This window comes from Balaenoptera acutorostrata, chromosome 13 (genome assembly GCF_949987535.1).
Source record: "Balaenoptera acutorostrata chromosome 13, mBalAcu1.1, whole genome shotgun sequence".
Lineage (NCBI taxonomy): Eukaryota > Metazoa > Chordata > Mammalia > Artiodactyla > Balaenopteridae > Balaenoptera > Balaenoptera acutorostrata.
Window position 1 is genome coordinate 86892414 of NC_080076.1, and position 25950 is coordinate 86918363.

At 49.1% G+C, this 25950-nt stretch overlaps 2 protein-coding genes across 6 annotated transcripts in view; one reads left to right on the top strand and one right to left on the bottom strand.

The window, feature by feature from the left end:
* Positions 1–11: 11 nt before the first annotated feature.
* On the top strand, positions 12–7469 carry SNRNP35 (small nuclear ribonucleoprotein U11/U12 subunit 35). 2 transcript variants are annotated; one of them, XM_007189619.2, is made up of 2 exons: positions 12–149; positions 5518–7469. In XM_007189619.2, exon 2 carries the CDS (start codon positions 5521–5523, stop codon positions 6259–6261), a length of 741 nt encoding a protein of 246 aa, XP_007189681.2. In that variant the 5' UTR covers positions 12–149; positions 5518–5520; the 3' UTR covers positions 6262–7469. The 2 variants fall into 2 exon arrangements, with proteins under 2 accessions (XP_007189681.2, XP_007189682.2); XM_007189620.3 differs by having other exon boundaries at positions 69–219.
* A 1715-nt stretch (positions 7470–9184) lies between these two features.
* The window catches only part of RILPL1 (Rab interacting lysosomal protein like 1), a 43277-nt gene continuing 26511 nt past the window's right edge, over positions 9185–25950 (bottom strand). The window contains exons 5-9 of one of the 4 annotated variants that reach the window (XM_007189627.2): positions 20115–20287; positions 18115–18207; positions 12076–12163; positions 11778–11801; positions 9983–10036 (exon numbers count right to left, since the gene is read on the bottom strand). In XM_007189627.2, coding sequence (XP_007189689.1) covers positions 11799–11801; positions 12076–12163; positions 18115–18207; positions 20115–20287 — 357 coding nt within the window. In that variant the 3' untranslated portion in view covers positions 9983–10036; positions 11778–11798. Of the gene's footprint in view, positions 10037–11777; positions 11802–12075; positions 12164–18114; positions 18208–20114; positions 20288–25950 lie in introns of all 4 variants that reach the window. The other 3 variants (XM_028168342.2, XM_007189626.2, XM_007189625.3) reach the window with 3 other exon arrangements.

Genomic DNA, 25950 nt, shown 5'->3' on the forward strand with positions numbered 1-25950 from the left:
TCTTAAAATAAAAGCAAAAACGGAAACAGGGCCCGTGACGAATCTGCTATTTCCGATGTAAAGGTCCCGTCAGTCAAGGAGGAAGACTCTTCCGTTGCTTCGAGCACGGCACCAGGCTCTGTGGGAAAGGAAGCCCGAGCCTTGCTGAGGTGAGCGGGAGCGGTTTGGTGGGAGTAGGGCCCACCCTGGCGAGAAGGACGAGGGAATTCGGCCTGGACGGTATGTCGGCGCGTGCGTGGGCCGCCATGTTGAAAGCGGGCAAAGGGGAGGGGGAGCCTTTTGGGGTTGTTTTGCCGGGAGCGGGGGCGACAGCTGGGTTGGTAGGATGGTCCCTTCCGTCCTGTGCCCCCTCAGATGGTGACGGGGTGGGGAAGGCAGCCCTGAGGGCCGGCGGCCGAGACGGAGGCGCTGCGGGGCAGGGGTGGGGGGGCGGATCGGAAGTATAGACTTTTTCACGGAGACTTCCGCGTTAGCGTCCACGACCTCACTGCGCGTGCTCGGACGGCTCTGGGCGCCCACCTTCAGTTTGTTTCCCAGCTGGTGGGAAGCGTCGGTGGTTCTGTTCTGCAGACTCAGCCTGGGGACGAGTGCTTTGTTTGTTTGCTTAAGAAAAGCTTTTATTTGTATAATAATTTATAATTAGAAAGCGCTTTCAAAGACACTACCTTCTCTCATCTTCACAAAAAAACGCGGTGAAGAGGCACTTAGCAGCATTTAACAGGTGATTTAAATTTTGCCCAAGATAACACTAGGTCTTACACCTGGGTGTTCTGACTCCCAATCCAGTGCTTTTTCACTTTGCACACTTCTGTCTTTAATGGTTCATTGCCCCACCCACCTCCACCCCCCACGTTTCATCTCTCACATCCCATCTCCGTTTATGAAGTAATGACGAGAATCTAAACATCCAGAGAGATGGTGGTAGAAAATCTCAATGCAATGTTGCAACGGAGGCAATACCCCTAGAAAGATTAACGAGAAGCTGTGAAGCCCGCTCTTCTCTTGGTATTTAGTATTGACAGGAGCATGCAGGTGAGGGAGAAAACCGGAAACTCATCTTTTATCCCTTTGTAATTTTTTTCCAGGGTTTAATTTGAGGAACTGTTAAAGCTTTGAACAGGAGCTCTGACTGTGTACAGCAATGTCAGCTTTATTTGGTGTATCTTTGTGACCTTTTCCTGTGGAATGGGGACGGGTTCCTTTCCCACTTGGCTGCGAGGGGGGCTCTCAGCCTCAGACACCCAGACGTGGCCTGCTTTTTCCTATCCCCATCTCAAGCTTTATATTTTATGACAGCTATCTAAGGAAAGAGTTAAGTTAAGCTATCTAAGGAAAGAGTTAAGCTCAAGCTCTGGAGTCAATAAAAGCCCTTGGTTCTAACTCCCCCGCTGGGCTACTTCTGTGATTTGGAACAAAAGACAACCTTTTTGCCTCTCACCTTTGGCATCTGAAATGGCAATAATAGAAGTGGGTGTGTCCCGGTATTGTTGAGAGGTGAGGGGAGTTAAGTGCTTAGCACCGTGCCTGGCACCTCCTAAGCGTTCAATATAGGTTAACTATAATTATTATGGTCTCTGTTTTTTGTTTGTTTGTTTTTCCTGCAACCTTGCGATAGAGGTAGGAAGTAAGATTAGAATCTTACTAATTTTAGGGCCATTTAGAGAATACCAGAGCAGAGATCCAAGCAACACAGTGATCTCTCTCTCTTTTTTTTTTCCCCATGTGGAGAAATTACAGCCATAATAGACAAAAGACACAAAGTGTGTTAGAGGCAGAGCCCAGACCGGACCAAAAGCGGCTCACTCGTCTCGTGCTCCTTCCCTTGTAGCTGTTTATCATCCTTTTACTGATAAGGATACCAGAGAGGTGTCTTCTCCAAAGTTGCTTGTTAATGATGAGACGCATATATGCCCTCCTTTTACAATTTGGTGGCAGATGGTGTAATGTCCTGTCTCTCAATTTTCTCTCTTTTTTAAAATAATTAATTTTTTGGCTGTGTTGGGTCTTCATTGCTGCATGCAGGCTTTCTCTAGTCGCGGCGAGCGGGGGCTGCTCTTCATTGCCGCGGTGCGCAGGCTTCTCATTGTGGTGGCTTCTCTTGTTGTGGAGCACGGGCTCTAGGTGCACGGGCTTCAGTAGTTGTGGTATGTGGGCTCAGTAGTTGTGGCTCCCGGGCTCTAGAGCGCAGGCTCCGTAGTTGCGGCGCACGGGCTTAGTTGCTCCGCGGCATGTGGGATCTTCCTGGACCAGGGATCGAACCCGTGTCCCCTGCATTGGCAGGTGGATTCTTAACCGCTGTGCCACCAAGGAAGTCCCTGCCTTTCAATTTTCAATGAAGTGGTCCTTTTTGTCTGATTTGGACCAAAATAAGTTCAGTGAATTTTGTTTGGAGTTGGTTCAGTTCCCCAGCATTTATCAGGAGGTGTCCTAGGATCTGGGGACACTGGGTTGAAGAGTGTTTATTGTGAAGAGTGTTTATTGTGTGTTGGGCAAAACGTGATCAGTATGACAGAAGAGGTACCATGAGCTGTGGGACCAACGGATTTGCTTCATGGGGAAGAGGCTGGAAGCCAGACTTGGAAGGACCAGTAGAATTTCCACAAGTGGAGATGTGGGAGGTGGAAAGAAAGAGAATATTCTCAGCAGAGGAAATTGCACCAGGAAAGACATGGAGCCAGGGGATTAGGGCACGTTCAAGGAATGAGGAGCAGTCCTGGGTAGAACAGGTTCTGCAATGGAATATGGTGAGAGGCTAAGTGAGAGTCAGAATTCTTGAGTTCATTGACTTTGGGTTTTATTCTGTAGGTGTTTTACTTTTTTTTTTTTAATAATTTTTAAAAAAAATTTATTTGTTTATTTTTGGCTGCGTTTGGTCTTCATTGCTGTGCGCAGGCGTTCTCTAGTTGCAGCGAGTGGGGGCTACTCTTCCTTGTGGTGCACAGGCTTCTCATCGTGGTGTCTTGTCTTATTGCAGAGCACGGGCTCTAGGCACACGGGCTTCAGTAGTTGTGGCACGAGGGCTCAGTAGTTGTGGCTCACGGGCTCTAAAGTGCAGGCTCAGTAGTTGTGGCGCACAGGCTTAGTTGCTCCGCGGCATGTGGGATCTTCCCGGACCAGGGATCAAACCTGTGTCCCCTGCATTGGCAGGCGGATTCTTAACCACTGCGCCACCAGGGAAGTCCCGGTGTTTTACTTTTTTACTGGGAAAAGAAATTCCACTGTGATCACTACCCCTACATAACCTGTAAACTGAAGAACAAAAACAAAAAAGATCCTTGAAAATTTGAGAGAGGGGGGGAAAACTATAGATACCATTTTAATAAATATCATGGAAAGATGCTGTTAGGAATGAAGATCACCAGATATATTCGACAGAGCCCTGGTTTTTAAGTAACATATTTCAGCCTTGGCTCTAAAGCTTTACAGAGGTGGTCACATGATTACTAGCAGGGTCTGAAATGTTGGCAAGCACCGAATTATTCAAGAAAATTCACATGAATCAATTATCATGTGTCAGACTTAAACTTACCCACCCTCTTTCAAACAAACATAGAAAGATCTTCTATCAGAATGAATGACAGTTGCAGTGTGCTTGCTGAACTAAAATTACCATTGCAATCAGTTCTCAAGCTCCAAAGCATAGATGGATTATGAGCTAGGGAAGTGGGAAGAAATCCCATCTTCCTTTTTTTTTATATATATAAAGTTTCTTTTTATTTATTTATATATATATTTTGGCTGCGTTGGGCCTTCGTTGCTGCACACGTGCTTTCTCTAGTTGCGGCGAGCGGGGGCCACTCTTCGTTGCAGTGCGTGGGCCTCTCATTGCGGTGGCTTCTCTTGTTGTGGAGCACGGGCTCTAGGCGCGCAGCCTTCAGTAGTTGCAGCATGCGGGCTCAGTGGTTGCAGCACACAGGCCCTAGAGCGTGTGGACTTCAGTAGTTGCAGGGCGTGGGCTCAGTGTTGTGGCGTGCGGGCTTGGCCGCCCCGTAGTATGTGGGATCTTCCTGGACCAGGGATCGAACCCGTGTCCCCTGCATTGGCAGGTGGATTCCTAACCACTGCGCCACCAGGGAAGTCTCCATCTTCCTTTTGAACTAAAGAGCCTGCGGCTGGGTCACTCATTTTGGCTTTGCTCCCTGTTTACTGACAGATGCAAAATGGTGCATTCAGAGCACCACTTTCCCATGTAGTTTTGTTTTTTTAAAAAGTCCTTATCAGAATAATCTGGGAGGGACTTCCCTGGTGGTCCAGTGGGTAAGACACCGCGTTCCCAATGCAGGGGGCCCGGGTTTGATCCCTGGTCGGGGAACTAGATCCCTCATGCCGCAGCTAAGAAGTCCCGCATGCCGCAACTAAGGATCCTGCATAACAAAACGAAGATCCCGCATGCCGTAACTAAAGACCCAGTGCAGCCTAAATAAATAAATAAATATTTAAAAATTAAAAAAAAAAAATCTGGGAGCGGGAATGTGGGGAGCACAGATGAAATAAGACAGGCCAGGTGTTGGTCATAGTTGGAGCCGGGTGAGAAATTCATGGAAGGTTATGCCGTTGTCTACATTGGTATGTGTTTGAAACTCTTGGTAGTAAGAGTTTTTAATTTTTATTAATGTTATTATTATTATTATTTATATATATATATTTGGCCGAGCCATGTGGCTTGCGGGATCCTAGTTCCCCAACTAGGGATTGAACCCGGGCCCTGGCAGTGAAAGTGCCGAGTCCTAACCACTGGACCGCCAGGGAACTCCCATAAAGAGTTTTTTAAAATGCCCTTTTCCAGGGGCTTCCCTGGTGGTGCGGTGGTTGGGAGTCTGCCTGCCAGTGCAGGGGACACGGGTTCGAGCCCTGGTCTGGGAGGATCCCACATGCCGCGGAGCAACTAGGCCCGTGAGCCACAGCTAATGAGCCTGCGCGTCTGGAGCCTGTGCTCCGCAACAAGAGAGGCCGCGACGGTGAGAGGCCCGCGCACCGTGATCAAGAGTGGCCCCTGCTTGCCACAACTAGAGAAAGCCCTCGCACAGAAACGAAGACCCAACACAGCCAAAAATAAATAAATAAATAAATAAATTTGAAAAAAAAAAAAAAAAATGCCCTTTTCCACAGAAGTTCCCAGGCTGGTTTCCCTATGACCATTTTAAAGTCTCTGAAAGGCGAGCCTAGATTTTGATTCTGGATTTTGATCCATGTTGCCGTGTTATAACAGCTTGTGTGTGCCCTACCGTGGCTAAGCTGGATGATACACGTATGCATCAAACTCAGGCACGTTGCCCTCTGCTTCTTCCGGGGAGGGTTGGTGGAGGAGTGCGTGAGAGCATTCTGGAGCCCCACCGCCTGCCTCTGACACTGTCTCCCCTGCTTTCTAGCTGGGAGGCCACAGCGTCTGAAAAATCCTCTTCCTTCCCTGTTGGAAGAAGGGGTGAAAAGCAGTATCTACTTCATGGGGTTGTTGGAAGGATTGAATACGTAGCTCACAGTAGATGGTGCATAAACGCTTGCTGTGCTTCTCCTTAGAACATGAACGATTGGATGCCCATCGCCAAGGAGTATGACCCACTTAAAGCTGGCAGCATTGATGGCACCGACGAGGACCCACATGATCGAGCTGTCTGGAGGGCGATGCTGGCACGATATGCCCCCAACAAAGGCGTCACAGGAGACCCCCTCCTCACCCTGTTCGTGGCGAGACTAAACCTGCAGACCAAAGAGGAGAAGTTAAAGGAAGTATTTTCCCGCTATGGGGACATCCGGCGGCTTCGGCTGGTGAGGGACTTGGTCACGGGCTTTTCGAAGGGCTATGCCTTCATCGAATACAAAGAGGAGCGTTCTCTGCTCAAAGCTTACCGGGACGCCGATGGCCTGGTTATTGACCAACACGAGATATTTGTGGACTATGAACTGGAAAGGACTCTCAAAGGGTGGATTCCTCGGCGACTTGGAGGAGGCCTGGGGGGGAAAAAGGAATCTGGGCAGCTGAGATTTGGGGGGCGGGATCGGCCTTTCCGAAAACCCATTAATCTGCCAGTTGTTAAAAACGACCAGTTTCGAGAGGGAAAGAGGGAGAGAAGGGAGCGATCTCGATCCCGAGAAAGACACTGGGACTCCAGGATGAGGGATCGGGACCATGACCGGGGCCGGGAGAAGAGGTGGCAGGAAAAAGAATCAACTCGGGTGTGGCCAGAAGGTGACTGGGACAGAGAGAGGGACTTCAGAGACGACAGGGTCAAGGGGAGGGAGAAGAGGGACAGAAGTAAGTAGACTCCATCCCCTGCCAAACCCAAACGAAGGTACCCGACCAGTTAAAGTGCGGGGAGACCTGCACTGCTTGTATACGGAATCCAAGTCCAGTGGTTGAATAAAACCTACTGATGAAAACAAAAACAAAACAGAAAAAACTTACTAATGATAATGGGGTTGGGTATGTTTTCTTTCGACTCTGGAATGCAGGTTCAAGATGAACACGCTGATAGTTTGAATTTTCTCTTCTGCATCTTATAGTTTTTGTTTTTTGGGGCTCATGGGCGGTTTGCGGGATCTTAGTTCCCTGACCAGGGATTGAACCCGCGCCCTCAGCAGTGAAAGTGCAGAGTCCTAACCATTGGACCACCAGGGAATTCCCTTTATCTTGTAGTTGTAAGGACCCATTATTTGATAAGCTTGAGAAACAATTTTGCAGTCACCAGCATCTGTACAGAAAGGCCTGTGTAAGGAGCCATCACTCATTTAATTTGGCAGTACGGAATTTGCTTTTTCTCCCATCTATTGGAAATGACCATTTTGAGGGCTTGGCAAAAAGAGGTGTGACTGAAAACCATTTGCACTGATCTGTGACTCCTGGGAACCCAAATCTGGTCAGCATCTAAGTTGTGTGTTTTCCACCTTTATGTCCATAGTGCAGGCTTTGCTGCAGTGAAATAAAAATGAGATAGAAAAATGAATCCAAGGAGAATGTCCAGAGACTTAGTACCAAAAGCCAGTCTTAGCAGTGATCTGGGTCAGCAACCAGCTTCTCTTGAACAAATATAACTCCATTCTCGAGCCAAATGCTGACTACCTTTTTTCCTTTTCTCTTTTTGGCGGGGTGGCTGGCATTTAAAATGAAAACCCAGAGTTGCAGGGCTTTGGGGCTATGGTCTATGGCAATCCTCCAGCCCTTGGAAAAGAGAAAGTTCAAAAGAAGTGAGAGTGAAATGAAAATGAAATCAATGAAAGGGTAGCAGCTAGTTCCGATGGGCTGATTTGCCTTTTCCCTCTTGATCATCTGGCCTCTGGTTTGTTTGAAACTGGATATATTGACCTGAACTTCTGAGAGCTTTGAATAAGTACCATACTGTTCATGTGATTTTTCAAGAAAGTGACATTCAACATTTTTCTTTTATCCATGGCTGTGTCTTTGAAAGTTCAGGTTCTTAAAATTCAGGATGTCTCATGTAAAGTAAATGTCTGATTTAGTAGCAAGACTCACACATTCATTACTAGGTTTTTGCATCAGGAGTATGAATCTCATTTTTACATAGGGGACCTACGATATCTTAAAATTGCTGTCAGCTGTTAGAACTGTTTTAGAAAAATGTGCTCTTTCCTTTGTAAATTTCCAGTGCAGAATTTTACTATTCTCCTAAATCTCAGAATACCTCCTTGCAGGAACACCTTTCTGATTTCACCCACGTTTCATTTACAAAGTGTGTTATGGGCTAGAGTTGGTAGGTACATTAGGTAAAACAAGCTGCTCCACATCAGGGAAGCTGAGTTGTGAGACAGCTTCAGAAGAAACACATACAGGGGCAGCAGTGTTTACATAGTGTTTACATAGTCTAAACTGGCGGTTATCAACCCTGAGTACCAGAATACCAATGGATGGAAAAAATATGCACATTCAGTCCCCACCCCTGGACATTTGGGCTTAGTCTTATAATGGCCCTGGTAACTAAAAAAAAAAAAAAAAAAAAAAAAATTAGTAGAACCCCCCCTGTCAGGGACTGTAGTTGTCAACATGGCAAAGGCAGATACCTTTTGACCCGGAAGTTCTGCTGCTAGTTTATTCTGCAGACTGATGCACGTGTGTGAAAGTATGCAGCGCTGTTTCAGAAAGATTGGAAGCTACGTGTCCACCAGTGGGGCCTGGACAAACATGAACAAATTACACTCGATGGTCAACCAGGGTTCCTCAGTCTTGGCACTATTGACATTTGGGGCTGGATAATTCTTTGGTATCGGGTGCCGGCCTATGCATTGTAGGATATTTAGCAGCGTCCCTGGGGCCTACTGGATGACAGTAGCACCCACCCAGTTGCGACAACCAAAAATGTCTCCAGTGAGTGCCAAATATCCCTGGGGGCCAAAATCACCCCTGGTTGAGACCCACTGTCTTTTATACTGGTGTGAAGTCATGTCCAGGGTATTCTAAGGAAAGAAAGGTATGGGATAGCATGTGTATAACACGCTGTCATTTATGTAAAAAGAGAACAGAAATATATCTATTTTTTTTTATATGATTGCATGTATATTTGTAAATTATTTCAGGAAAGACACCCAGGAAACTACCAACACTGGTCACCCCAGGGGGAAGGCAACCAAAGGTGATGCGGGGAGGGGGATTCCTCAGCACACATGCTTTTATACTCTCTGAGAATAAACTCTAATAGTTCTAATGGGCAGTCAGGTTGGAGAACACTGCTCTAAACCAACATTATCGCGTCTGGTCATTTTTCTCAGCGATCTGGAAACGGAGTTCATGTAGATTCTATAAACCGACTTGATGGTTTCTTGGCAAACCACAGTAAAATGTGTAGAAAGCAGTCCAGTCAGATGCACTTGAGTGCCCTGTTAGGAAATGGTACCTCTCTCAATCCATGAGCACCCCGTCTTGCACCCTGGGTGCTCCGTGGGTGGAGAGAAAGGATTATTTGGGTAACCCCCCAACTTGCCAGTTGCAGACAGGGCATGTGGCTCTCCGTCTCCACTGCACCCCATGAGTCAGCCAGACATTTGGTCCCCAAGCCATCTTTTCACCCACCGCCATTGCTTTGGCAAGTCTACCCTACCCACCATCTGGCATCCCCTAGGGTTCCGCACGCCACACTCAATCCGCTTTGGGACATTTGTCCTCTTCACAGGGGACTAAGTATTTGACACAGTGAATGCTGAAACAAGATGCCAAGAAAAAAAGAATCCACACAAGAAATGTTGCAATGTTTCATCCTTAGCAACTTTGTTTGGTTAGTACTGCATAACTCACAGCAGATTCCAAGGCACTGGCCTTGAACATTGCTACATGCTCTAGGCATTATCAGTAACAAGGTGCAATAGAGAACCACAGGCTCTTGCAAACTTGTCTCCAGTTTCTGGGCAGGAGGACTGTCCTCCCTATTTTCCGTTTGCTTTGTGCCTAAGCTGGGCCAGCTCATCCTGTGACTTCAGAGGCCCTGCCTGTCTAGTCGATGCATCCTATATATTATGCTACCACCATGACAATGTCATGAACGTAACTAATGAAAACCTACCACTTCCCTGCCTCCCATTTAAGTATGACAAATGTGATCATAAAACCGCTACACAAATAATTTCATACAAAGCAAGTCAAACAGCAATTATAGCGGCATGTGATGTATCTGGCGAAGCTTGCGTTACTGAAGTTAATGCAAAAGTCAGCTTCCGCTCGTGGTCTTATTAAATATATATCCTAAGGGATCAGAGTCATCTATTAGAAACAGTGATAGCCCTGGTATAAATAAACGTTTCTTTAGAGTTTGGCATCAGTTTTTTGACGTGCTCCCTCAAAGCAGACAGTTTGTTGGAGGGATCAGGTTTGAGGGTGTGACACCCAAGGCGGCCAGGTTCTGTTGCAGGCGCTGGTGGTTCAGGTCCAAGGACAGAGATGGGTCACGGTCACAGGTGCTGCAGGGCCTCCTGTCCTTGCTCCGTGTAACCGTCGTCGCGGTGGCAGTTGGCCCACTGGCCAAAGGACTCGTGGATGCGCACGTTTCTCTGCGTGTTGGCCAGACGCTTCTTATCTCGGGAGAAGAAGCTAAACCTTTGAGAAGGGAAAGAAAGAAATGAGAGGCTGCCCTTGGCCACGCACGTCACAGTTTTTGCAATGCCAGCAGCAAACGTGAGGGAGCAAATCAACTCGAGGTGTGAAAGAAAACGTTCGGGGTGCGGGTCAAAGTTATTCCAGAAAGCAGCAGGGCATTCTGCGTGTCATTGTCACAGTACCTTGGAGGTGACACAGTGTGAGCAGGGTGTGCACATAGGTGATGTATCTCCCGCCTTAAGCACTACTGAGGATTTCTTCTCATGACCAGTGGAAATAAAAAGCTACGGGAAACATACACCATGGGTTTCTTTACCTTAATGATGCACAGAAAGGAATACTTGAAAGCCATATGGTACTTAAGACGATTCGGATGTAAAGAGATGAATATTTTAAATTTAAGTAACTATTTATTTCATGTGGATTGGGAAGCTAGGTAAGTAGCACATCAAAGCCCAAATTTCATGGATATTACTACAGCTTAGGATGAGGTGAAAGTAGGTAGTTAAGAAAAATGAGGCAATTAAAATATGTATTAAGGAATAGCATACACGGTTCTCTGATTAGATGAGCATTATGAATATAGTATGTGAATGAAATTTGGGAAATATTAATTTGGACAAGTGACAAGAACTGATTTAATGGTGATTAAAACTGATTTAATTTAAAGGTGAAAGCCTTTAGAAGTTATCACAGTAACTATCTACATAGCAACAGCTAAAGTAGACCAAGAGGTCTTTTCAAAACAGCTGTGACTATTGGTCATTGATCAATCTGAGTGAACCATCTGATTGATGCCTGAAAGATAAAAGTAGAAATCTCAGGCCAAAAGCTGATAATGTGGCCCATTTAAAACAAAGTCAGCTTAAACTCCACCTAAACATAGACTAGGACCCTGGCCAGTAAACCTGAGTTGGCCTATTTTGAGTATTTCCCCAAAGCCCTTTCTAAGCTGCCAACTGTCCTTCTGTACTCTCCGCCTCTAATTAAAGATTCTTTCTATGCTTACCAAGTTCCCCTACTCTTGAATTTTGGTTTCTGAACTTGGTAAGAAATATAGTAGCTCTGTTATGTTTTCCAGGGGCAGGAATAGGAAGGAACCCCTGAAGAAGTAAAAGCTTCAGATCAACTATTTTTAGTTCCCTCTGTCCATTTACCTTTTCATTTTTTGGTTTGTTTTGTTTTTGTTTTTTAGTGCTGTGGCCTATGGAGTTCAGTTTTAATCACATCTGAGTGAAAATGATTTTCCTATTCTGTGGTTACTGGATCCTACAATAACTTCCTAGCAGGAATAAAGTGGTCTTTCACTGTAAAGCTGGGGCAAGCCAAGTCTGTCTGGAGAAATTCTCCCTACCAGCTAAAGTCTCTTTTTTTCTGCAACCATTATGTGTACTGGCAAATGAAGGCATTCTTCTCATTCTGGGTTATTTGTGCGCTCTTTCCATAGTGTAATCAAAGCAATTAGCTGGCCAGAAAGACAGTAGCGCTTATCACTGTTACATGTCATGTCTACCTGATTCAAGCAGGAAAGCCACTTGCCACTTCCTGTCCAAGGGGACACAGAAAGAATCAAGACAAAAGTCTCCTCCTCTGCTTTTCCTGTTTTAACAAGATCAAATGGCTTGCTGACTATGGCTTGGCAAAACAAAGCGGTTTAGAAAGCCAGGCTGTGAAGATCGAAAACACAGCGTTAGTGCCACTCGGGGCGGGGGATGGGTCATGGTGGGCGTTGATTACTGACCCGTCACTTAAAGGACCTTCTTTACTGGATCATGGACAAGGTCGTTTTAGAATGGAAACAGAAAAGACAAAAAGAATTATTGGTGACAGAGCCGAGAATTCCGAGGCTTCACTCGTGCAGATGGAGCGTCATGAGCGGCACGTTTGAAATCGCACTCCACACCCACTCCAAATGGGAACACGCAGGTGACGGCCATGCAGCTAAAGGGGCCAGAGGAGACAGGCCAGCCCCAGCAGTAGCTGCAACAGACATTCCAAAGGCACAGCTCAAAAGGAAACCAGAAAAATGCAGTGCCTACGAGGGACACAAGTCGTCGGACAGGCTGCAGCGTGGGGTCATCTATTATCAGTCCGGCTGCTACCATGGGCATTATGGCTGTAAACATCCTGGTTAGAAAAGTACAGATAGACACAGAGAAGGTAAAAACAGGGGCGGCATGAAAAAGAAACACACTCCACGGACAGGTCGGCTGAAGGGTTTGCTTATGGTTTATGTGGAATTATGGCCCCCAACGCCCCCCATTCATATTTTGAAAAGTCCGAACTCCCAGGAGCTCAGAATGTCACCTTATTTATTTATTGAATGTCACCTTATTTAGAAATAGAATCCTTGTAGATGTAACTAGTTTTGGTGAGGTCATACCGGAGTAGGGTGGCCCTAATCCAATACAACTGGTGTCCTTATAAAAGGGGGAAATTTGGACACAGACACGCACACAGGAAGAAGGCCACGTGAAGATGCAGGCAAAGTTTGGGGTGATGCTTCTACAAGTGAACAAAGGCCAAAGATTGTCAGCAAACCACTAGAAGCTAGGAGAGAGGCGTGGAGCAGATTCTCCCTCATGGCCCTCAGAAGGAATTGACCCTGCCAACACCTTGATCTTGGACTTCTAGCTTCTAGGAACTGTGAGACAACACATCTCTATTGTTTTTTGTATTTTTTTGGCCACGCCACTTGGCTTGTGGGATCTTAGTTCCCTGACCAGGGATTGAACCTGGGCCCTCGGCAGTGAAAGCGCGGAGTCCTAACCACTGGACCGCCAGGGAAGTCCCTATCTCTGTTGTTTAAGCCAACTCAGTTTGTGGTACAAAAGCCCTAGCAAACGAATACAGCGTGTGATAACCACGTAGGGAAGACAGGGTGGCCTCAAGGGCTGAAAACGCAGGCCTGGGTGTGGGGTAGGAAGTGTCAAAACCTGCCGTGGGATTACGTGGTGACACTCTTGGGTGTCTTCCAGCCCGTCTCCCCCAGCTGCCATGAGCTGCAGGCTCTGTGCCCTGAAGGCAGCCGGGGGAGACCCAGGAGAGAAGATGAGGCAGCCAGGATGGGCCGGGCAGGAGAAAGCCTGCATCATCACCCGACTGGTAAGTCAGAGCCGACAGTGAATGCTTATCGGTTCCTTGTCTGGGCAAGGAAGATGAAGAAGAAACTCCAACTAAGCCTCCAGAGCTTATTTTGAACAGCTTTGATTTCTTTTTTTTTTTTTTAAAGAGGTTGGCTGAGAAAAGATATAATATGATTATCTCAAATGAGGTTTGAGAATTCTCTGAGTCTGGATCACCTTTGACGCAACTTCACAGACTAGCTGGGTGTTGGCACCTTGGCAAAACTACCTGGATGGCTTCTCGGAGACAACGAGAAGGGGTTCCATTTGGTAAATGAATGGGCCCAATCCCCAGGGGCCAGGCTAGCGGGTACCATTAGCTTTCCAGGGGCTCTAAGCCACAAGGTTCTGCACCCACCTTTACCAGGACCCCTCTCTAGCATAACAGGGAGCCCCCAAAGACAAAGTCGTTGTTTGGGGGATGGCCCCAGATGTGCGGGGTGGGTATTCTGCCTGGACAGATGTTTGCCCACTGGGAAATGCTGGACTTCCTTTGGGGCCCAATCAGGGGCCAAACTGATGCACCAGGGCCTTGGGACACCTGGGGTGTTCCAGCCGAGCTATTCTCTGTGTGTCTCGCTGGGATCCCGGAACGGACGACCCCCTTCCCTCTCTATTCCAGGTGCCTTGCTGCAGGAGCTGCAGCATGCTCTAGAGGGACAGCCACTTCCGTGAAAAAAGACTGGCTTGTTTTGGGCAAAAGTTGTCTCCTGGATACGATGTAGCTGGTTTCAAACTCCCCCGAGCCCCCGCCACCGCCCCGCCCTGCGACAAATTATTTCTGGAAGACTCAAACCAAATGAAGTTCTAACAGTGGCATTGCAGGCAGTGTGACGGGCGGCTGTAAAGAAGGTGGGCGTTTGTAAAGAAGCTATTTCTGGGCTGCAGTGAGCAGGGCGGTGGGTAGGGGGACAGGGAGAGAATGCCCTGTTGTTGCTACCGTCGGCTCCGAGGCCAACCTTTCCAGTGTGTGAGGCCAGCTGTTCCGATCGCAGCTTCCCTGGCTGTGCCTCTGCGCCCCCTGCCAACTGCCTGCCTCTCAGGTCAGCCCCCTGCCCCTGCTCAGCAGCGAGCAGCTGTGTGTATACCTGTCAGCCCAGGATTGAGAGCCGGGCACCACACAAAGGGGGCGCTGGTGCTGGTGTCCACTGGGGATGAGGCTGGGGCCACTCAGGCGCTCCCTCGTGACCTGCCCAGCCAGTGCCAACCCAGACTGTCCGGCCAGCAGCTGCTCGATCACGAGCTATTTTTGGAAGGTTTTCTGGGCACACTGTTTTGACAGGCGGCAGGAGCTTCTGGTTCCCTTGACCAGTTCAGCCCAGAAATGTAGACTCTGGTGTCTCCGGCTGGTGGTGCATTTGAGAGATAAGGGAACTGGGCAGCCAGCCCACAGCTGGTGACTCGGGAAATGGGATGAGGAAAAGGGGGGTGGGGAAGCCGAACGAGACAGCTGGGGCGAGCACTGTCTTGTCTTGGCCAGGAGGCAATCAAAAGGCATGGGTTCCAATCCTGACTTTGATCCATCCAGCAAGGTGATCGCAGTGAAGTCAGTGGGCTTCTCTGGGCCCCAGTTTCCTCATCTGAGAAATGGGGCTAACTGTCCTAGCTCTGAATCTCTGACAGGGTGGAAGATACCCTAGTTCAAGTGCTCCAAGCCGGTGAAGCCCCTTCGAACCTCCATGGTAGTTACTGCTTACTTACTGGAGGGTGGGGAAAAGTGGTCGAGGGCGAGAAGCTGAGCTGGAGAACAGCTGTGAGCTGCACTAAAGAGGCTGTGTGACTCATACTCCGCAGAAGCAAGGACGAAGGGACCAGACAGACCCAGACGGGTGCCCGAGAGTGAAGGATGGAGAGGGGGACAGGCATGGAACCGTCATTCCCTTGCCCCGGTCCCCAGAGAAGATCCATCCCTGCCCCAGGCTCTGAGCTCCTGGCCACACTGAGGCAGCTTCCGGTGAGTGGCCGAGGTGGACAAAGTGACCAGTGTCCTGTCTGGGCTGGTCAAAAGCCTTTTGTGCCATTTGGATCTTCCACTTATCCCCTAGAAGGCTGGGGCGGCCATGGGACTGGCCACCTGCACCCCGTGGACGAGAGATTCTGAATTCTCTCTCCCTCTCTGTCTCTGACTCCCATATTCCATCTGCTTCTCCTGCTGGGCTCAGAGCCCCAGGTCTTGCTGAGCAACCAGAGGCCAAACTGAAGGGGAGAAGGGTTTGAGAACAGGGCCCCAGGGTCCTTTCTGGAACAATCTGGAAAAGAGGACCAGACACCACAGCCTACTCGTGTGTGGGTATAAGAACTAGTGGGAAAAACATTGTTGGCTAATTCTGACAACTTTCCTCTGGATTTTACCCAGTTTGAGATTTGCAAAAACCAACTCTTAAGTACCTGTTTTAGAGAAAGGGGGCTGGAGTGGAAAACTAGAAAGTCAGAACATCCCTGCTTCAGAAGGAAGTCTTAGAATTACATATGACTTGGAATTACAGTGCCAGAGACGCTGTAAATGCAGCACACTTGGAGCAGAGATGCTAGAAAGGTCTGATTGTTAAAGGGAAGGAACTGCTGAAAGAAGAAGATAGATGCTGGTCTCTTGGTCTCACCCCTCCCTTAGCTAAGGGAGGAACTGTGTGGGCTCATGAACTTTTTCTCAATTGCCCCAGGTTTTAACCCAAAGCATTTAAGATCACTTCTGCTCATCCTTACATGCAAGTGGGGCTGGTGGACAGATCAGGGTCTAAGCGAAGTCCATCCCATTTCTTGGCAAGCACTGGATGGGAAACCCTAACCAAGGATACTGAGTACATCATAGAATCAAGACCAGAGGGGTCCCTCTCCCCCAGGATGAGGCTACAGTGGACGCCGGTTACTTCTGTCTGCTCAGCAAACTGATCTTGCTTGGGGTCTGTCCTTCCCCTAATCCCAGGCCGTGGGAACTGGATGGAGTTAAAGCTACTCTAAGTTTCAGGCGTGAGAATGAGACCCAGACCAGACCTATGGATGCACTGCCCTGTGGGGTGATCATGTGACCCAGTCAGAGCCAAGGAGACTCAATTCTGTGACTTCTGTGGGAGATTCTCTCTTCCCACTGGAGTTTCAGACAAGAAAGCAGAAGCCTGAGCCGATCGTGGCCATATTGCCACCTTGAGGGGACAGCACGCCCAAGAATACAGCCCACAGAAAGGCAAACAGGTAGAGGTGGAGGGAAGCAGGCAGAGCCCTGAGAACAAGACCTGGGTCCAGCTGAGCCTGAAGCCAGGATGACCGGAAAATCTCTAGTTGCTTGGCCAACAGTTTTTCTTTCTTTAAATTACTTTGAGTTGCGTTTCAAGTGCCAGTGGGAGATTACAAACTAATACGTGGCCAACATGGTGTTGGGATCCAGAGGAAGCCTATCTGGTTCCAAGCTTCACCCCCAAGAAATATTTATCCCTAACCAGAACTGGGGACCACACCCCCTCCCAAATCCAGCGGATCTGCTTGACCGAGGGCCAAGCAAACAAGCAACGTGAAGCTGGCAGGAGAGGCTTGGAAAGGAGCCACGTGTTAATCCACACACTCCAGAGGGCGGCCAGCCTTTCCCAGGGCCCGGCATCTGAACGAGTCGCCCCTTTCTAAGAGCCGAGGGTCCAGCAGTTACACACATTTTGTTCCCTTCCTATCCCCCAACACCGAGGATTACGTCAATTCACAGGATAAGAACTAGCCAAGAATTTCCAAACAAAACTGGAATTTAAAGGTTGAGGCATCCGAGTAACACCCCAATTCCTCTCCCCACACACCCCAGTTGGCTTTCCAACCCATGCCACTCGCTTTCACAAAGCTTCTACCAGGGTTTGGGGGGAAAAACCGAAGCCTCTTCTGTAAGAAGGTGCAAGGCTGAGAGTCAGGAAGACCCTTTCAGGGGAGAAAACGAGGCCACAAACCAACTGGGAGCAGGAGGCCCTCCTGCAGAGTTTAAAACGTGGGCTCTGGGCCAGGCTGCCTGGGTTCGAACGCTGGCTCTGCCTCTTATTAGCTGTATGACCCTAGGCAGGTGATTGACTTCAGTGCCTCAGTTTCCTTAACTGTAAAATGGGAATGACAGTGCCCTCACCTCAAGGGCTATGGTGAGGCCTCAGTGCCATTATCTGCAGGAACGGTACCCGGCAGATAGGTTCTTAGTAGATATTAGCACATAGTAGGATCTTACTAGATATTAGCACATAGTAGGTTCTTACTAGATATTAGCTAACTAGACCAGAGCTTTAACCCTTTATCTGAAGGGCTACAGGGGTCAACGAACCTAAAACCGTTTGCAAGACTGTATGATTCCACCCTCACACCTCCCGCCGCCGCCGAAAGGGTCGGCAAACTCTCATTCAAATCTCAAAGGAGTCTTTTGATGCAAGGACTCCGAAGTAGCTTTAAGTCTAGTTGAGGGCAAGGACTAGGTCGCCCCTTCTCTTGTGTGTCCCCCACAGCCACCAGGGCCCAGCGCTGCATGTATTATGCACCAATGAATACTTAACGGAGAGACAGATGGATAGGTGAAGTCATCACAGAAAAGCATATATGGGGTGGACCTGCGGCCATTCGGACACCTCGGAGCTGGGGTTTCAAGGCCTTAAGACGCGTGAACCTTTCCCACCACGCAGTATTTGCTGTCCTCAAAGACATGCTCTGCCTGACACACTCAAGCAAGCCCAGGCCCCAGCCCTTTCCCGCCCCCTCGGCCTTCCCCAAACCTCTCTGCCCAGGGACGCCCCCAAGGAGGAACTCAGCCTTCAATGTACAGAGGTGACTCTGCAGTCAAGGGCCAGGCCCAGCGTGCCCTGGGTTTAGGCCCAGCCCCGCAGAAGGTGGTTAGTAACAAGCCCAGCCCTGGAGCAGGTGCCCAGGAGAAGTGAGAGGCCGTGTGAGCCGCCAGCTCAGCCGCGAGCGAGCAGCCCCAGACGCCGGGAGCGCAGCACTTACAGTCGCTTGATCCCAGACTCCGGCTGGGGGGACATTCTCGGGTGGGTGACAGGTGGAGGTTGGGGTATTCGATTTTCCTCTTCTATTTCTTCACTGGAAGGAGTTGAGAGGTGTGAGATAAGAGTCAAAAATTCCATGAGAGCTGGAATATTCTCTCTGATGGTCTGGGAGGGCATGTACTTTTTCAGGGGAGTGAAAATAAGGGACCCAGGAGGACAGCAACGGTGGCCTTTGCCCCACAGGCTCTCTGCCTCAGGGGCTGGCCTCTGGAATGGCCAGTTAAGAGGAAGGATCAGTCCTGGAGGCAACGGTCACAGGTGCCTGCAGGCCCTTTGGCCCAGTTGGTCACATGTGAGAAATTTCAGGAAGGTACCCACATCTCTATTTTAAGTTTACTTTGGAGATTCTAGCCGAAAAGAATGGCTTCCTATTTCCAGTTCTTGCCAAATGCTTCCTTGTCTCCACACCTTTGTGGTTTATTCTGCCTGGAATATGCCACCCACAACATCTCCCATACCTGAAACGTACCCCCCTATCCTTTAGGGAAGGCCCAGTTCAAATGCCACCTCCTCCATGAAGCCTTCCTGATTTCCACCCCATTCCCAAGCCAGAAGTGAGTTCTCTCTTCTTTGAACAGCCAGTGCACACACTGTCATAAAACTTTCTTATGTGGCAGACTCACAGTGGGTTTTCAATAAAAATGTGTGGCACTGTATTTTCTCTGATGTCTTATCTTCCCTACTGGGGGAGGGACCGCATCTGGTGCATCTGTCCTTCCTTCCAGCTTTCCATTCAACAGGTAGTTGTTGTGCGTCTACTCTGAGCTAAGCTGCATCCTAAGTGCAGGGAACTTAGTCATGAACAAGACAAATAAGGTTTCTGGTCTCATGTTGTTGCAGTCTGATGTGGAAACAGACAATAAAACAAGCATGTTCATAAACAGGATAATGTGAGACGGTGAAAAGCGCCATGAAGAAAGTAAAACTGGGTAAAGTGATAGACAGTGACTAGGACAGAGCGCTCCTTTGGAGGGGTGTTGATGGAGAAGGAAGGCCTCTCTCAGGAGGTGACATCTGACCCAACCCCTGAATGACCAGGAGCCAACCATGGGAAGAACCAAGGGGAGTGTTTTCCCAGCTGCAGGAGCAGCATGTGCAAAGGTCTTGAGGTAGAACCAAGCATGGTGTGTTCTGAGGAACCAATAGAAGGGTAGTGTGTACAAAGCTGAGCAAGTGTGAGGTGGCAAGGTACTAGACAGTGGTCTAAGTCAAGGGCAGTGCTGTCCCCAGAACTTTCCACGAGGATGGAAATATTCTATATCTTCATTGTTCAATACAGTGGCCACTAGCCACAAGTGCCAATGGAACGCTTGAAATGTGCCGAGTGCAACTGGAACTGAATATTACATTTTACTTAAGTTTAACTCATTTAAATTTAAATAGCCACATGTGGCTCGTGGCTAGTGTATCAGACAGTGCGGCTCTAATATGTACAAGGAGTTCATTGGCCACGGATGGACTAAATGATCAAATATTAGGCTCTATTGCTCCACCATCTCTTATCTCTAATTCCAAAATCCAAAAAGCTCTAAAAACCAAAATCCGTTTTGTTTTATTTTTGGTCATTCACTTGGTGGCAAAACCTGAAATGAAATCTCGTGAGGCTGTTTATAGTCTTTATTTATCCCATTTAGTAGGAATGTTCGTATCTTTTGCTGCAAAAATATTCACGTGTTTGATTTTGGGAGAGCTGCCCCAGAACTCGCTGGTAGTATAAGGTAATAAGGTAATACACTATACATAATATTCTTCTCTAACAGGAATGCACCTGAGCCCAAGAGTTTCAGAAAGGAATTATGAGTTGGTATATATGTGCTTCAGGCCAGAGACGGTCCCCACAACGAATACAGATGCAATCCTTGTCTTCCAGGTGCGAATTTGTCCCCAGACTCTGCACAACCTCAGAAAGGAGCCAGCCTGGGAGCTCCCAGGGGCACTCACCTCTTATAGTATGCCAGCTCCTCCTGCAACAAAAACACTTTGGACTTGAGCTCGTTCCTCTCGTGCAGCACATCCCGCAGTTCCTGCAGTGTGAACCGGGGGCGGTTGGGGTCCTTGAGATCCATGGCCACCTTCTCCGCCTCGGAGACACACGCGTCTCCGCCCAGCTCCATCTGGAGGAGGGCAGAGATGCTGCTAATGAATTCCTGGCCGCCGCCACCAGCACCCACTCCGCATCCTGCCGGAGCCCGAATTTCCCACCCTCCCAGGGCCTGAGCAGCTTGCTGAGGACGCTATTTTAAGAACTCGAGGGTGGCCTCTGCTCATGTTCTGTGCAGTCAGCATCCCTCGGGAGACCAAAGCCCGCGGCCACCTGCGCATTGTTTGCCTTCTCAATAGCCAGACCCGCAGTCCTGGCGCCTCACCACCTGACTCAGGGTTTTATTACAAATAACATTAAAAGGTGTCCGAGGAGAAGAAACCGCGTACTACCCAACGCTGCCACCCTCTTCAATCTGCCTGCTTTCCCTCTCCCATGTTCTTGACTCATTTTCTAACCAAGTGCATTGCTAATTTGGCCAAAGTTGTTGGAATCAGAGACAATGCGCAATTCTCTATTCCTTTTCATTTGATGTTAAGTCATATACAGTTTCCCATTTGTTACTGGCCTTCTGGTCAAGCCTGCTCCTCCCCAGTGGCTGTGAGCATCTTTTCACTGGAGTTTGGTGGAAGCCCTGGTTGGGGCGGGGGAGTGGGTAACATCACAGCCAATGTTCACACGCAGGGCATTTCTTTCTTTTCCACACAGGTGACACAGGTGGATCCTAGCCTGTTAAATCACCTGCTTCACACCAAAATCCCATCCTCCTGCCCTCTTCCATAGCAAGGAGCTTTTTTAAAAAAAATTGTGATAAAATTCACTTAACATAAAATTTCCATTTTAAAACGTGCAATGCGGCGGGTGGTGTTTAGGACATTCACAGTGCTGTGCAACTACCACCTCTACCTAGTTCCAAAACATTTTCCAGAGGAAACTCCACACCCATTAGCAGTCACTCCCCATGCACCCCTCCCCCCCAGCCCCTGGCAACCACCATCTGCTTTCCATCTCTATGGATCTGCCTTTTCTGGACATTTCCTAGAAATGGAATCATATGATATGTGGCTTTTTGTGTCTGGCTTCTTTCACTCAGCATCATGTTTTCAAGGTTCATCCACATTGTAGCCTGTGTCAGTGCTTCATTCCTTTTCATGGCTGAATAATATTCCACTGTGTGAAGAGACATTTTATTTATCCTTTTATCCACTGATGGACATTTGGGTTGTTTCTACCTTTTGGCTATTGGGAACAAGGCTACCATGAACATCTGTGTATGAAGATTTGTTTGAACACCTGTTTTCAGTTCTTTGGGGTATACACCTAGGAGTGGAACGGCTGGGTCATATGGTGACTCTATGTTTAACTTTTGGAGGAACTGCCAAACAGTTTTCCACAGTGGCCGCCCCATTCTACATTCCTGCTAGCAGTGTAGGAGGGGTTTGACATTCTCCACATCCTTGCCAACATTTTTTTCTTTTTTGATAGCAAGGAAGTTTTTGCAAGCTTTCCAAGTCAGCTGTCCAAATCTGCAGGTGGCCCACACTCTCCAGGCAGTGTACTATTCCTGACACCCTTGAGCTGCCAATGTCTTGTGATTGTCTAGAAGGAGTGGACAGAAGCTTAGGACAACAGTGGGAAAGCTCTGGAACAGGGGAAGGAGGGACTGAAATACAGAACTGCCCCCTGCCCCCACCAAAAAAAAAAAAAATCCCACAGAAGCACAAGGAGAAAGGGACTCCCACCTAGATGGGCCAGGATGCTGAAGGACTCCAGAAGGCAAAGCTGAGAGGCCTCACGTCCTGGGAGAGTCAGGGACGTGCTGTTCTGGGAAAGGACACTTGAAAGGAGACACCTCCCACCAGGGCAGATCAGGTGACAGAAGAGCCACCCGGCAGGTCAGCAGCAAGCAGCAGGGAGCAGGGGACGCGCCTCGTGGTGGCAGCAGGAAACTGAAACCTGACACACGCCGTCCCCTCAGACCGGCTGGGCATCAGAGTGGGGCCTCTTCCCACCCACGAACTTGGGGAGGAAACGGTGGAGGATTTAACTTCCCGAGAAGGCACTCTAAGGCGTCTGCTGATGCCACACCTTCGGGGGGCTGTGTCCTCAGTGTATATCTTCAGCGTTTGACTCCCTCTGCAGAGACTTGGGGGCTGCTCCTCGGACCACCTGATGGCCACACATTCAGATGGTACCCCCTACCCAAGCTCCGTAGTGCAAATGCCTAGTATACAGCAGGCACTCATTAATGCCAGTTCCCTTCTCTTCGTCTGCCCAGGTTAATCACAGAGCATCCTCGGATGTGTAGTATTTACTTAACATTACTGGGCATCAACTTTGTGCCTGCTGGTCACTGAGCTAATGAGACGAATAGGACAGTTGGTGGTGGAGGAAAGATACACACAAATTTACAAGGTAATATAATTAAAGAGGTACAAGGACATCAGGCTCTGAGAAGGATCACGGAAGACGTTACTGCAGATGTGGTCTCTGTGCATGGGGTCTTGACGAATGTGTAGGAGTTCACCGAGACCTCTGGGCCCACCCCAGTGGGGGCCCCCTCCTCTATTTTGTTTGGCCTTCACTGTGTTCTAAAACTCTTTTGAATTAGTTGCCAATGGTTTTAGATCAGGAGATTTCACACTGAAGTTTGGGTTTGGGGCTTCCTTTTGGGAAAAAAATTGGAAGACTGGGTCACACTGGGTCCACATGGCAGCACTGGGCTTGTAACTGCATAGCAGCTGCTCCCTTTTACATGCTATTTCTATGGCTGCCCACTGCCCTCCCCTTTTTCCTTCCCTGCCTGTGGACTCCATAGGTGCTGGCGGCTGTAGACTCTAATCTCAGGCTCACACACTCCCTCCAGCCCCTCCCTCCCCAAACAACTCAGGCCCTGACATTCACTGGGCAAGTCCCCTGACTTTCGGCCTCTCTGGGAAGGGCCGGCTGACGGGTCCACACGCCCCTCACTTTCCAAGGGGACTTTGGGCAAGCTGCTTGCTCCTCCCTGGGCCCTCGTTTCCCCATCTAGCTCTCAAAAACCCAATAAGGACTTCCCTGGCTGTCCAGTGGTTAAGACTCTGCGCTGCCAATGCAGGGGGCTTAGGTTCGATCCCTGGTCGGGGAACTAAGATCCCACATGCCGTGCAGCGTGGACCAAAAAAGCCAAAAAAACAAAAAAAACCCAATAATATTTCTAAGGGCCCTTCCCGCCCAGACATCCGGGGATTCCTATGAACACAGGCTTTCAAGCCGCAGCAGTTCCCATGGGTTGTCATCACCCAGCACATCAAAGGGCTTCCTTAGAACCTGAGTTCTTTTCCTCTGGACAGCTCTTTTTTTTTTTGGTCGTGCCGAGTGGCTTGTGGGATCTTAGTTCCCTGACCAGGAATCAAACCCGTGCTCCCTGCAGTGGCAGCGTGGAGTCTTAACCACTGGACCTCCAGGGAAGTTCCAGGGACAGCTCTTTTATCAGAGGAGCAACCTGATTCCCTTATAGCTTGGGGGATTCCCAGACTGGTTTGCAAGAAAAGTCCTGACTTCTGGGACCATTGCCTGGAAGTGCAGAAGAGGGTAAGCTTGGGGCTCCAGCTCTTCTGGAGACCAACACAGGCACTGATACAGCCCAGTCCTCAAGAGACACAGCGAAGGCTCTTCCCGACATGGCAATCGGGCTGATCAGCAGCGAGCCTTCTAGGCTTATGCCACGAGGGACCACGGAGGTGGCTCGGGTTATCACCGATTGTCTGCTGGTCCCCTGAGGATCTCTGGGCACAGCCTGAGGGAGATGCCCGAGGCCCCAGGTGCTCCCTAGGGAGGCCCCAGAGACCGGCTGACAAGCAATGGGGCCTGCCCAGAGGCCTTAGGGAGGCGACACCCTCCACCAGGGCTCTCCATCCTGAGGCCTGGCCTCCTGGGCACACTCCCGACTGCCTGGGCACAGCAAGGCCGCTTCCTGTGCTCTTGAGGGCCACTGAACATACTTCTGAGCAGCCCCTGGCCCAGCGATGGGGAATGACTGTGCTCTGGTCACCCTTGGTAGCTCCAGGCTACCGCGAATGAATTCAGCCTGAAAACCCTGTTTCACAGGCCAGCCATCAGGACCCTATCTGCTTTCCCTGTATACTTAAAAAAAAAAACAAAACCCTAACTTACTAAGAATCAGAACTTGTAAGGCAGAGACAGTGACATCAAGGAGGTACTATTAACTTTACAGTTTTCTTATTGATTTTATATAAAGTCCTTTAGACAGGAAGCCAACCTCATTTTCTTAAGGGTTTATACGTCTAACTGTCAAAGGCAGGAAAACCGTCAGTTAAAATATGAGGAGCTGGATGAACTAGAAAACATGCCGAGTGAGAAGGCAGCCAGGATCACATGTTGTATGATTCCATTTCGATGAAATGTCCAAAAGAGGCAAATCCATAGAGACAGGAAGTAGATTAGTGGTTGCCAGGGGCTGGGGGGAGACAGAGATGGGGAGTGAGTGCTAATGTGTACGGCATAGCTTTCTGGGGTGATGGAAAAGCTCTAGATAGCAGTGACGATCTCACAATATAGTGAATATACTAAAAGCCACTGACTTGGGGACTTCCCTGGTGGTCCAGCGGTTAAGATTCCGCCCTTCTAATGCAGGGGGCGCGGGTTCGATCCCCGATCAGGGAACTGAGATCCCACAGGCCATGCGGCGCGGCCAAAAAATGAAGAAACTAAACAAAGCAAAAACCAAACCAACAAACAAAAAAACACTGACTTGTACACTTTAAATGGTTGGATTGTATAGTCTGTGAATTACATCTCAATAGATTCCACCTCAATAAATATGTTCTAAAAATATACAAAGAGTCTTGCCTACTGGAGGTCACACTGAGATGACAGTGACGCATCTCAGAAAGAATCATATGAATCAAGAGGCAATGATAAGAATGGATTCCTCCCGGGCTCTGGATCCCTCCATAGCTCCCACCTTCCCTCACCAACCTGGTGCCAGGACTAACCGCCACCCCAGCCACACGCGGCACGTTCTCTAGTCTGGATCATGCTGTTCGTCCTGCCTGGAATGGCCTGCCCCACATTCCACCCCTGGACATCCTACCCATCCCACAAGACCCATCTCAAAGCCCTGAAGACCTGCACTGCCCTCTCCTCTCCACTCAGAATTCACTGTGTCCTCCTCTGATCCCACCGCCCTCTATCCCAGCCACACTAACTTTTAGACCGACTGAATCAAGTCAAGTTCATGTCCCTCATTTGTCAGATAGGAAACTGACCATCAAAGAGATGGACAGGCCCCAAGTCACATGGCAGCAGGTGATGAAGCCACCACTACCTGCGGTTTTCCTGTTTGAGTGACAAGCATCCTGAACGCCACTCAGCTCCAAGGGATGGCGTCAAACCCTGCAAAGACGCCCTGGGTTTGGGAACAGACGCTGCCAAGAAGCTCAGTGCGTTAGTCGTAACGGCTACCGGATTTTACTCCCCTGTTTCTGTCCCTCCCCCATGGTGCCAGAAAGGAAACTGCAACCGACCGGCAGCCGTGCCATGGTGTGAAATGTCCTTGTCCTAAAGAGACCTGGAGCGGGGCTCAGAGTCTTGCGGTTGGGGTGATGTCCTCGGGACCCAGGTTTGGACCAGGCCCCGTCTGCCCAGCCGGAGACAGGCCTGAGCTCTCGTGGGGCTCAGGAGGTTGGAAGGGGTACCCAGCGCAGGTTGGGGGGGGTGTGACAGCCCCAAGCT

What these genes read in the sequence shown, in the direction of transcription:
- SNRNP35 (XM_007189619.2), top strand. Translation starts at nt 5,521, where the DNA reads ATGAACGATTGGATGCCCATCGCCAAGGAGTATGACCCACTTAAAGCT.